This window comes from Cervus canadensis, chromosome 1, assembly GCF_019320065.1.
Source record: "Cervus canadensis isolate Bull #8, Minnesota chromosome 1, ASM1932006v1, whole genome shotgun sequence".
NCBI classification, from domain to species: domain Eukaryota; kingdom Metazoa; phylum Chordata; class Mammalia; order Artiodactyla; family Cervidae; genus Cervus; species Cervus canadensis.
In genome coordinates, this window is record NC_057386.1 from 116,259,474 (window position 1) to 116,273,001 (window position 13,528).

General features: G+C 44.3%; 1 protein-coding gene across 1 annotated transcript in view; it reads left to right on the top strand.

Annotated features, from left to right (window-relative positions):
• Positions 1-13,528, top strand: part of MYO1H (myosin IH) — an 89,539-nt gene that overhangs the window by 49,066 nt on the left and 26,945 nt on the right. Inside the window, exons 2-9 of the mRNA XM_043438627.1 lie at positions 2,398-2,559; positions 3,328-3,443; positions 5,548-5,746; positions 7,610-7,690; positions 9,998-10,177; positions 11,230-11,328; positions 12,248-12,361; positions 12,711-12,782. Of these exons, the coding sequence (XP_043294562.1) occupies positions 2,434-2,559; positions 3,328-3,443; positions 5,548-5,746; positions 7,610-7,690; positions 9,998-10,177; positions 11,230-11,328; positions 12,248-12,361; positions 12,711-12,782 (987 nt within the window). The 5' untranslated portion in view covers positions 2,398-2,433. The remainder of the gene's footprint in view (positions 1-2,397; positions 2,560-3,327; positions 3,444-5,547; positions 5,747-7,609; positions 7,691-9,997; positions 10,178-11,229; positions 11,329-12,247; positions 12,362-12,710; positions 12,783-13,528) is intronic.

Genomic DNA, 13,528 nt, shown 5'->3' on the forward strand with positions numbered 1-13,528 from the left:
CTTGTTTCTAACAATCTAATTATTAATAGTCATGAGGATGGAAGCAAAAACTCACAGAGCTGATATTGTCTCTGGCACTGTTCCAAGAACTTTCCATGGTCCTGTTCAAACCAATAATCCTGTGAAGTAGCTACACTTATGATTCCATTTTACAGACAGGAAGCAGACAAGGGCTTGGAAAGCCTAAGACTTTCCCAGGATTATACTATGCGGGGGGCAACAGAGATGAGATTTGAACCTGACAGACTCATGTTCCAAAGTCTTTGCATCTTTCATCACTATGCTATACTTATAAAATATAAGTATCTTGTAAGACAGAAGGGGACGACAGAGGATGAGATGGTTGGATGGCATCACCGACTCAACGGACATGAGTTTGAGCAAGCTCCGGGAGTTGGTGACGGACAGGGAGGCCTGGTGTGCTGGAGGCCATGGGATCGCAAAGAGTTGGACACGACTGAGCGAAGAACCTGAACTGATACGTCTCTTAATCTGAACAACTGAACTGAACTGATAAGTCTCTTAATCATCTTTTTTTTGGTCAAGCTGAACCCCTTGAATTTCTTTATTACCTTTCCTCCTTCTATACTTATCACTATTCCTCTGTTATTAAAAAATTTTTTAATGGGAATATTTGTAATCTACTAGAATGTGGGTGTACTCAGTCTCTTAGCCATGTCTGCCTCTCTGTGGCCCCATGGACTGTAGCCCACCAGGCTTTTGTGTCCATGGGATTTCCCAGACAAGAATACTGGAGCAGATTACCATTTCCTACTCCAGGGATCCTCCCAAAATAATTTGATCTAAATGCATCATTTTTATCCTTTGATTACTCCTTATTACTGTGATTACGCCGTCTCGCTTCATTTAGCTTGTGTAGGGAGACACCTGGTGGTGATCCAGTTTTTTAAAACTTATTATGGAAAATTTCACATACACACACTGGCGTGCTGCAGTCCATGGGGTCACAGAGAGTCAGGGACACGACTGGACAACAACAACATACACAAAAGAGAATAATAAATCCCTTCTATACCCATCACCCAGCTTCAACAATTATGACCACTCTGCCATTCTGTTATCATCTTCACCTCCATCCACTCCCCGGTCCTCCACTCCCCATTTGATTATTTTTATGGTTCTTTTCAAAACAGAATTTATATGTATCAAAATGCACAACACTGTAGCTATTTATCTTGACAAATAGATACACCCATGTAACTCCGTAGCTGCACCAAGTTAGAGGATGTTTCCATCACTCCAGAGGTGTCCTCGCCCAGGCAATCCCCCATAACCAGGCAACAGTTGTGATTTTCACTGTAGATTAGTTTTGCTTGTCTCAGAATGTCATATAAATGGAATCATACAGCATGCAGTCTTTTGTGTCTGAGTTCTTTCCCTCGGCATAACGTCTGTGTCTTTGTACACACCTGTCGTTTCTCTTTTACTGCTGTACCCATTCTATTGTATAGATGTTCCACTTCCGTTCTCTGGCTGATGGGAACTTGGATTGTTTCCAGTTTGGGGCCATCGTGAATAAACTTGATGTAAACCTTCATGTTCCAGTCTTTTTGTGGACCTATGTCTACATTCCTCTTGTGTAAATACTTCAGAATGGAATTGCTGCCATCAAAGGGTAGAGGCTTGGTTAACTTCATTAGAAACTGCCAGACCTTTCCCCAGTGATTCGACCAGTTGGTCTTCCTGCCAGCAATGTATGAAAATTCGATCGTTTTACATCCTCGAGAATATTCAATGTTGTCTTTTTCATTTGAACTCTTCTGGTGGCACCTCATTGTGATTCTAAGGGTGCATTTCTCTGATGACTAATGATGTTGAGGACTTCTATGTGCTTATTGACCGTCTGTCTATCTTCATTTGTGAAGCATCCATTCAAGTCTTTTGCCTAGTTTCTGTTAAGTCTGAGTTTTGGGGTGTTTTTTTTTTCTTTTAACCGAGCTGAGTATTTTACTCTAGATACAAGTTCTTTGCAGGTATATAATTCATGAACATTTTTTTGCCAGCCTGTGGCTGGCTGATTTATTTAACAGTGTCTTCTGATGGGAAGGTTGGTGTTTGATGAAGTCTAAAGGGCATGATAATAGCACATCATAGGGTTGGAATGAGGATCAATAAAGATAGTACATGTCAAACGGTTACTGTCATGCTGAAGCTGTGAATGCTGAGTCCCTGGCAGCAGCTGCTGTTGCTATAGTTACTGCTTTTACTATCATTACTTGTATCCCTAACCAGATCATAAATGCTTAATGAAGAAAGCATAATGTAATCTCTGCTCTCAGCTATCCCCAGGGTCCAGGATCTTGCTATTTCCATACTAGACATGCGATAAAAATGACATGATAAGTGAGTTGCTGAGCAAGGTTGTGTTTTCCGTAGAAAGAAGAAGTGAGACGCAAGCACATCCGTCTGCACATGGAAGGCACGCTGACCGCCCGGGACAAGGTCGGGGTGCAGGATTTTGTGCTGCTGGACGCGTACACCAGTGAATCTGCTTTCCTGGACAACCTCCGCAAGCGTTTCAGCGAGAATCTCATCTATGTAACGTAACTCATTTCTCAGCTGTTTTTCCTCAAGTGGTGGTTCCCTTACGGTCTTTGGTCTTTAAAAAAAAATTATTTAATTTGTTTAGCTGCACTGGATGTTAGTTACAGCATGTAGGATCTAGCTCCTTGACCAGGGATCAAACCTGGGCCCCCTGCATGGGGAGGGCGGAGTCGTAGCCCCTGGACCCCCAGGGAAGTCCCCCGGTCTCTAGTCCTAATGGTTGTGAACAGTATCACTCTAGGTTAACCATCAGAGGGGGCATGCCCAGGGACCACTGTCAGATGCCCTGTGATCCTTCATATTAAGACCTTTCTAGCTGCCTGTGCTGGAGACCCAACTAAAATCAGTCTAAGCCCTAAGAGAGAATCTGTCAACCTATGTAACTTCAGGGTCCAGAAGTAGATCCCTAGGGTCTAGGATGATGTCTTGAGGACTCTTTCCCATCCCTCTGCTTTCTTTTGCATCAGTTTCCTTCTGCAGCAGCCTCTCTGCACAGTGGCAAGGTGGCTGCCAGCAGAACCAGGCCTTTCTTAACACACTAAGCGGAGCAGTCTCGATCGCTTGGTTGTTAGTCTGTCCGCCCATGCCAGCTAGGTTTCCTGACAGTGGAGACATCTCCCCCCACTAACACAACCTGACTTATTTATTGTGTTGTATCCCCAGTACTGAAGGGGCACATGGGGATCGTAGCACATGATGGTCTTTGGCCAGAGCCATTTGCACCCTGGAATTCCTCACTAGTGCTTTGGTCTGTCCCTCTAGACATATATTGGGACCCTCCTTGTGTCTGTGAACCCATACCAGGAGCTGGGAATCTATACTCTGAGCCAGATGGAACTTTACCAAGGGGTCAGCTTCTTTGAACTGCCGCCACATGTGTAAGTAGCTCCCATGGAATCAGCAATAGAAGTATTTTTCTCTTTCTGCCTCTCTTTCTCCCCTCTCTCTCCCTTCACCACATATGTCCACCTATTACCCACCCACCTACCTATCCATCCATCCACCCATCCATCATCCACCCCATTCATCCATCCATCCATCCACTTGTCCATCCATCCACTATCCATCCATCCACCTATCCATCCATCCACTTGTCTACTCATCCATCCATTCACCCACACACACACCCATCTACCCCTTCATCCATCCATTCATCCATCCACCCATTATCTATCTAACTATCCATCTATCCACCCACACACTCACCAACATACCCACCCACCTATCCGTCCATCCATCCACTAGTCTATGCATCCACCCATCCACCTACACATCCACCCACCCACCCATCCATCCATCCATCATCCACCCCATTCATCCATCCATCTATTGATCTATTCATCCACTTGTCTACTCATCCATCCATCCACCCACACACCCATCCACCCATCCGTCATCCACTCCATTCATCCATCCATCTACCTATCTACCCACCCACCCAACCTACCCATCCATCCATCCACCCACTCATCTATCCATTCATATACCCATCCATCTACATTCTTGTTGCATGCTCATTAGGTTCTGTACCTCACTTAAATTACTCCCTTCTTCTGAAATAAGTCTTTCAACACAATAGAAAACATCAGCAGATCATTATCAGATCTCGTTTTAATTGTGATGAAAAGTGGAATCTTTGAATGACTGCTGCCTCTAGAGTTACCTTCTCTGGGAAGTGGGTTGCTATAGTGCCACCTACTGGCGGTTGACTATCATGGCCGCTGAGAAGAAGGCCGGTGACTAGGAACTTACCAGGACTGGCGATCCGGAAGAAAAGCAATATTCTGCCTGGTCTGTATGTGACTTTGGGGCTTTGCTGAATTTCCCTCTTCTCCTCCTTGGTTGACTTTTGGGCTATTAAGGTCTTGCTTCCTTTTTCTTGGTGATTCACCTATTCCCCTCCCAAGGCATTTATAAATCTTTCTGCCTCACCACCAGTAGCGATTACAGAAAAATACTCAGCTTTCAAACGGCCACATCCTACGAGTATACCCTGGGAAACCTTCATGCTTCAGTTTCTGATCTTGTAGATAAAGCCTTTATAATAGTATCTGATATTGTATCTAAAGCTTCTATAATAGTGCCCTAAGCTCTGTTTTTAAAACAGAAGTTTTAAATTTTTTTTTTTTGTTTCCTATCTCTATATATTTAGTATTTTAGGCTTTGAAGGAAAAAAATGAGCTCTTATATCTGTTGTATTATTTAATATTTAGACAAGATATTATTTCCACCTACATTTAATAGAACATCTCTTGGTGATGTAATTTAGTACATAGATTATTCTTATAAGAAATGTTGATTCATTTTTTTTAATTGGTAAATTCTGAAAAACTTTTTTATTCCTGCCCCAAGTCTTCACTTTAACTTTTCTACTATTAGAGTTTGAGGGTTTCCCTGGTGGCTCAGATGGTAAAGAATCCACCTGCAATGCAGGAGACCCAGATTCCATTCCTGGGTCGGTAAGATCCCCTGGAGAAGGGAATGGCTACCCACTCCAGTATTCTTGCCTGGAGAATCCCATGGACAGAGGAGCCTGGCAGGCTGCAGTCCATGGAGTTGCAAAGAGTCGGACATGATCGGGTGACTAATACACATTAGAAGTTTGCTATCTAGTGGGTAATGGTGAAGGTTTGCCAGCTCTCTGAGCTAGGTGCCTAGTACCACCGTCTGGATGTGGCTTCCGAGAGGCCAGGTAGTTTGTCCTTCTGCTCTGATAGGCATCAGAGCCAAGGGAAGTAGTGTTATAGTCACTTACACGCCTTCTTAAAAAAAAAAAAAAGATTTGTTTGCCTGCACTGGTCTTTATTGCAGCAACATGGGATCTTTAGTTGCAGCCTATGAACTGTTAGTTGTGGCGTGTGGGATCTAGTTCCCTGGCCAAGGATCAAACCCAGGCCCCCTGCATTGGGAGCTCAGAGTCTTAGCCACTGGGCCGCCAGGGAAGGCCCTACTCCTGCCGTTTCTGTCTCACTCCTTCTCCAGCTATGCCATAGCTGACAATGCTTACCGCATGATGTGCTCGGAGCTAAATAACCACTTCATCCTCATTTCTGGAGAGAGCGGGGCAGGAAAAACAGAGGCCTCCAAGAAGATCCTCCAGTATTTTGCAGTGACCTGCCCAATGACCGAGTCACTGCAGAGAGCCCGTGACAGACTGCTGTTCTCCAACCCAGTGTTGGAGGTAAGTGATCTCTAAGGACCTAGAAAGGGGAGTTCCAGGGAAGTCACTAAGGAAGAAGAGCCTCTGCTTGGGTGGGTCGGTCAAAATGGGCAGGTCTGGGAGTTAAGAAGAGAACAGATCACATGGGCAGTACAATCGGTTCCTTACATACGAACAGACTGCATTCTGATAGAGCGTTCGTTAAGTCCAATTTGTTTATAAGTCCAACAAAGTTAGCCAAGTACCCAACTAACACAATCAGCTATACAGTACTGTGCTGTAACAGGCTTATAATGCTTTTCACACAAATAATACATAAAAAAGTAAACATTTTTAGTCTTATAGTACAGCACCTTGGAAAGTGCAGTGGTGTGGTATGCATCCAGGGGCTGACATCGAGTGAACAGGCAGGAAGAGTGACTGCCTGGTAGGGGGAGAGGAGGTGGGACATGGCAGGCTGCATGTGACACGTGAACTAACTTACATGACTGGACATGCAAATGCATGTTTGCATCTTTGAAAGCTCACACCTCGAAGGTTCATATATAGGGGACTTACTATACTACTAATATATAGTTAATTGTGTTAATTGGGTACCTAGGCTAACTTTGCTGGGCTTACAAACATGCTTTCAGAACAGAACTTGTTTGTATGTAGGGGACCTACTGTATCGTGGTGAAGGGTGGGACCTTGAAGTCCAGCAGGCACGGAGACTAATCCCAGGACGATCACGTACCAGCAAGCTTCTGCATATCATTCATATCCTGGAGCCAGTTCCCCATCTGGAAAGTGGATCTACTCATAGTACCTGCCTCTTAGGAGCTTTTGAGGATTAAACAATATGAATGCATAAAAAACAAGATGAATACAAAAAAAAAAAAATGTGATTCTCTCGTAGCTCAGTCAGTAAAGAATCCGACTGCAGTGCAGGAGACCCAGGTTCGATCCCTGGGTCAGGAAGATCCAATGAAGAAGGGAATGGCAACCCACTCCAGTATTCTTGCCCGGAGAATCCCATGGACAGAGGAGCCTGGCGGGCTACAGTCCACGGGGTCGCAAGAGTCGGACACAACTTAGTTACTAAACCACCATGCATAAAAAGCACACAGCAGAATTAGTGAGCACTAAAATAATACTGTATTATTCATTAATATTTTTATTGATTAAAATAGTCTTGATTATTATTTTTACTACTGCAATTCTCTGACCTGTTGGATGATTTTGAGTATGTTATTTTCTCCTGCGTTTTTGTTGCTCTTTGTGTAAAAGGCATTTATGGTTGAAGGGATTTTCCCAGTAGACCTTTGGGCTGAACAGTTTGCATCTATACTAAAGGAAGATGTCTGCTGATGGGGGCCAGCAGTGATGCCTTCTAGAACAGCCAGGGCCTAGGGTCCTATCTAGCTCTCCTTGCATGCGTGCTGGGTCACTGCAGTCATGTCCAACTCTTTGCAACCCACCAGTCTCCTCTGTCCATGGGATTCTCCAGGCAAGAATACTGGAGTGGGTTGCCGTGTCCTCCTCCAGAGGATCTTCTAGACTTAGGGACCGAACCTGCATCTCCTGCGACTCCTGCTTTGCAGGCAGATTCTTTACCACTGAGCCACCTGGGAAGCCCCAGCCTCTCCTTCAGCCCTTTCTAATCTACTCCTAGAGTGGATTCTAGAGGGAAGATGTTTTTCCTTTCTTTTCTCTGGGTCCAACCCCAATATTTGGCATCAAATGCTCTGTAAATAGTGATTTCTTCTTAGCAGATAAAAGTGTGGCTTCCATTCCTGGCTCCCCCTTCTCTCCTCCAACGAGGTCAAGAATTCTATGAACAGGAGAGCTTCAATGTCAACGAATGACAGATGGGTTCCGTGTCCCCTCCCTTTGTATTCCAAGGCTTTTGGAAACGCCAAAACACTCCGGAATGACAACTCCAGCAGATTTGGAAAATACATGGACATACAGTTTGACTTTAAGGTACACTGACGTTCCTATTACTGCTTCCTGGGGACCCCTTAACTTGAGAGCAACAGAAAGTCAACTCAAGGCACCTTAAGAGAGCAAGGGTTTTCTTCTCGGCTCAAATAGTTGAAAAGTCTAGGGTTAGCAATAGTTCTAGGAAATGCCAATGAAGACCATAATGACTTAGCATATTAGTGTGTGGGCAAAAATGAAGTATGGTGATACCAGGTGTTGGCAAAGATGTGAATCATGAGGAATTCCAACACATAGCTGGTGCAAGGGGTGTATGTTGGTCAAACCCATTTGGAAAAGAGTGTATCATCTTGGGGTACTGAAATCACATAATCTAAGGTGGAGCCATTCCACTCCTGGAAATATTCCTGCAGACGTGTAAGCATGGCCTCAACAGCACTGCTCATGAAGGTAAAGGGACTGGAAAGAACCAACACATCCGGCCAGGACTGAATGCCCGTCAACAGGAGAAGGGCCCAATTGTGGGATGCTCACACGATGAGGCGTTTTACGGCAGCGAGAGCATGTCAACACCAGCTGCATGCAACCTAGACAGGTCATGAGAATGTACGAGGTGTCAGCGAGATGCCATTTCTTACAAAGCTTGAAAACATTCCAGAGTAAATAATCTATTTACTTAGGCATACGTGATTATATGACATGAGTTGGCAAACTTACATGGATAGGGTCAGATAGTAAATATTTTAGGCTTTGTGGACGGTACAGCCTCTGTCCCAACTACTCAGCTCCACTGTTGTAGCATGAAAGTAGCCAGAGAAGATATAAAACGTATTGTACAGAGTTTAAATGGGGGCTCATGCAAGTAGGAGGGGTAGGCAGAGTTCTCAGGGACATATAATTCCAAGTGACTCCTTAGGCTAGAGAACAGTAGCTGGCTGAGCGTTTAGTACAGTGATGAAGACAGACTGATTAAGGATTTCCCAGAGGCTGAAACATGGGTTTCTGGTCATGCATGCGCGGACTTTGAAAAAATTTTAATAGCATACATATTTTTAAGCTTTTTTTAGCATCCAACACATACTAAAATGGACACAGCTCATGGCCACAGCTCAATAAATTTTTCCATTTGAATCTACCTGTGTAACCACCACTCATCTTGAGATATTGACATTTCCAACACCTTGAAATTTCTCCTACCCATCTCTGACAAATATCTGCCCCCTGCTTCCCAAAAGTTGTCACTGTTCTGGCATCTATAATCACAGATTCATTTTGCTGGTTCTTGAGCTTCAGAAAAAATGGAATTATATAGTTGTTCTATTTCATGTTTGGCCTCTCTGAATCAGCATGTCTTGTTGAGATTCAACTGTGTTGCTGCATGGAGTTGTTCATTTTTTGATTGCTCAACTTTTATCACTGTTTATCTGTTCTCCTGTGATGGACATTTGGGTTGTTTCCAGTCTGGGGCTAGCTATTGCAAGCAGCGCTCTGAACATTCTTGTACCTCTTTCAGTAGATATAAGCACTCATTTATGCTGGGTGTATACCCAGAAGTTGCATTGCTGGATTCTTACCAGCAATGTTATGACTGAGAGTTCCAGTTTTTCCACGCTCTTGCCAACATTTGGTATTGTCAGTCCTTTAAATCTTAGGCATTCTGGTGGCATATAGTGGTTTCTCACTATATTTAAATTTGTACCTCCCTCAATTTTAATGAAGTTTTGCTCATTGGTCCCTGAAAGACCCTCTTGTAGTATATTAAAGTCTTTTGCTCATTTTTAACTGGGTAATCATTTCTCATTGATTGGTGAGTGTTCAATATATGTCATGGAATACAAATCCTTCATTGAATATATTATTTAAAACAATAATTAAGACAATAATAATTAATATTGGCATAAGAATATATTGACGTTAAGAGGCTGATGGCCCAGAACAGAGGCTAGAAGCGCCCCGGCTCTCCCTACCTATATGGTCACCAGACTTATGACCAAAGCACCACTGAGATTCAGTATCAATAAAATTGTCTTTCCAATAAGTGGTGGTCAACCGGAAATCCATATGGATAAAGAGAACTTTGGCCTCTGTTTCACTCCATATACAAAAATTAAATCATGATGGATCATAGTCATCATGATAAACATGGATGGTAAAACAATTTATTCTAAATGAAAACAGAAAATATCTTTATCACCTTGGGGGTGGTTAGGAATGGAACCCAGAAAACGTGACTCTTAGAAGAGGGATAGACCAGGTTGATTCAGACTCACAATTTCAGTTCATCAGGAGACACCAGTAAGAGAGTGGCCTTGATTGTTGTCTTGGCTGGATTTTTGTTCTCTTTTGAAGGGCATTCCTGTAGGTGGGCATATCATCAGTTACCTGATAGAAAAGTCTCGAGTCGTCTATCAGAATCAGGGCGAGCGGAATTTCCACATCTTCTACCAGCTGCTGGAGGGTGGAGAAGAGGAGCTCCTTGCTTACCTGGGACTGGAGCGAGACCCCCAGCTGTATAAATACCTCTCACAGGTTGGAAGGACCATAACTTGTCTCTGGTGCCCCTTTGGTGGTGGTGGTGGGGGGGGTTGGTTCTATGGGATGTTTAGTAACTTTCACATGGCCATATTACTGGATCCTGATGCCACAGTGCCTTTGGAAATGGCTCAAGCAATCCACCAGTATTATTTTGATTGATCTCATGACCTTCTGTGACTTTGGCCCATGCTTTGCAGTATATTTGCACTGTTTCCAAACCTCTAGGTGTTCTTTAAGGTCTGACTTAACCTAGCCCTGTCTTTGAACGGGAGGGAGTCCGTGGTGCTGGTTGTGTGGGAGGGATATTTGGGAGGTTGAAGATTTAACATCCCAGTTCACTGGTGAGTATTTTCATGGTACGACATCTTTGTTCTCACCATGCAACAAGGAACTCTTTTAAAATGATGAATCTTCAGGTAATCGGGGAAAATCTGTACTACAAAAGCAAAATAATAATTTAAAAAACCCTCATCTAGAAGATTTTCCCTTTAAATTGTAACACTGGTAGTCTGTTACTTATTTAAAAGACAACTTCTAGACTTAGTGGGAAAAGTCTTTTCACACCTCCTGTATCATCTGTATTTCTCTAGATACCAAACTTTTTTTCCTTCAGGGAAGGTCTCCTTCTATCTAATCCTACCTTGAAGTTTTTGATGTTGGTTATTAAGTGTATCAAGGTTGTTTTCTTGAATTTAAAACATTGTTATTTACTGTATGTTTTAGTAGATATTTACTGAGATAAATGTCTTCAATTTATTCAGCAAAAGTGGCAAGAAAGCCTACTTTAAAAACACACACACACAAAAAGATATACCACTGATATGTATCTTTGAAAGTTTTCTCAGAACAGATTTTTAAACAAAATTCCGAATTTGAAAAAAGCTGCAGTTGGCAAATCATCAGGTGCTAGACAAGTAGAATAAAACCTATTTTTTCCACAGCTCAAAACATTATAGAATTAGCTTTTTAATGCTTGCAGAGAAAACTTTTGGCACCTAACTGTCCTTATAAAAATGCTGGTAAGCAGCCCAATTCTGTGTCAACAGGGTCGCTGTGCCAAACAGTCATCTGTTAATGACAAGAATGACTGGAAGACTGTTTCCAGTGCCTTTTCTGTCATCGATTTTACTAAAGATGATCTTGAGGTATGAGCCCCTCGAGGGTGGAGCTCCCTGTGGTCGGGCCTGGGGTTGGGGAAACCATCCTGGTTTCCTGGTGATGACACAGAGTTGCCAGAGTGAGCAAATAAAGATACAGGATACCTAGGAACACTGAATTTCAGATAAACACTGGCTAGTTTTTTAGTAGAAGTATGTCCCAACATTGTGTGGGGCAAGCTTCATGCTAAAAAAAATTAGACATTGCTTACTAACACAACACTGTAAAGCATCATTACTCCAATAAAAATTTTTTAACTATAAAGAATTAAACATTAGACATTGCTTATTTGAAATTTGAACTTTAGTTGGGCATTCTGCATTTTATCCAGCAGATCCAAGTTTTCCCAGGATTGGGTGCCAGCAGGGAGTCGTGTTTCTTCTTCCTCTCAAACCCAGTCTCAAATATTTAATCCTCTAGAGTGCTAGAAATATCATTTATTTATTTTTCATTTATTTTATATTGGAACAAGTTGGACCAAATTGTAGGATTTATAAACATTTTGTTTTTACATTTTTTTGTCTTTTTTTTTGGGGGGGGGTGAGGGGGGTTTGTGAAACTGTTGACCTTTCTAGGACCAGAATATAATTTTTGAAAAATTTACATGTGTGTGTGTGTATCTGGGGCCATGGCATTTGAACACTGGATGGCTTATTGGCAGGGGACAAAGGGAGGTACCAGAATAGTGGTGTTCCACGCTAGACATAAGTCAGGGAGCATCCTGCCCTCCACTGAGGTTCCTTCCCCTTTCCCTTAATATCAGAAGTGGATAAGAGCTCACAGGGCCAATTTCTAGGGAAGGATCTTAGGGGTGGGGGGGCGGTTCTCCCCTGGGTACCACCTCTGATGATGTTTATCAATCAGGCGGCTGCCGTCTTCTCTCCCCACCACTTCCCATGTTCCTAGAATCTCTTTGGAATTATTGCCAGTGTCCTGCACCTGGGGAACATTTGTTTTGAAGAGAACCAGCAAGGCTGTGCCTCTGTACCAGACACTCACGAGATCAAATGGATTGCTAAGGTGATGGTCCACTTTGGGAGAGTGGGGGTGGGCGGGCAGGAGAGGCCCCAGACCCTGTCAGAGATGGAGGGGCGGGGGAGGGGAGCAAGGCAGCTGTGTGCCCATGTCCCAGATGGCTACCGTCTTGCTTTCCCACTTGACACTGGTTAGCAGGTGGGCAAGGGAGTGAGTAAAAGCCAGTTGGCTGAAAGACCAAACATGGGCTGTGCTTTGCACAGATATGGTCTGTGTTGCCCCAGAACACGATTAGCAGGAGGGAAAGGTGAACCTGGGCCTGGAGACACCACTGACTTTTTCCTCGGGAGTCAAGTTGGGTTGCTGAATGGCATTTTGTTTTCCATTTATTCAGCTCCTAGGGGTCCACCCATGGGTCCTTCTGGAAGCTCTCACCCATAGAAAAATTGAAGCCAAAACGGAGGAGGTAAAAATGGCTCTGGGGGGAAATGTGCCCACCCTCCGTGCTGCTGCTGCCAGTAGGATGGTGGCCCCAGGGGAGGCCAGGCTCCTGAATCCTGCCCACCAGGTCCTGTGTGGTCCAGCTTCCGTCAGCCTCTCCGGCCTTAACCTCCCCGACCCCCCGCCATCCCCCCATCATGAGCTCTTGGTGCTTCACGCCCTCCCTGCCTTCCCTCCGTGGGGTCTTTGCGTACACTGTTCCCTCTGCTGAAACACCCCTCCCTGTGCTTCACCTGGTTAAAGCCTCCCCATCCTTCAGTTCCTAGGGATCACTTCCTCAAAGCCCCTCCCCTGCTCATCCCACCCCTGCCCTAAAGCAGCATGTGTATCTCCTTATAGCGCCGGTCACTCTCAGCTTCAGAGCCATGTGATGCTTCTTTGTGTGACTTGTTGAATGCTGTGCCGCGCTCAGTCATTCAGTCATGTCCGACTCTTTGCAAACCCATGGACTGTATAGCCCACCAGGGTCCTCTGTCCATGGGAGGCTCCAGGCAAGAATACTGGAGTGGGCTGCCATGCCCTCCTCCAGGGGATCTTCCCTCCCCGGGGGTCGAGCCTGCGTCTCTTATGTCCACGGCATTGGTAGGCAGCTTCTTTACCAGTACCGTCACCTGGGAAGCCCTGGCTTGTTGAATGCCCTCTGCCAAATATGAGCCCACAGAGGCTGAAGCTGTTTGTCTTGGTTGAGGCTATATCTCAGCACAGTGCCCA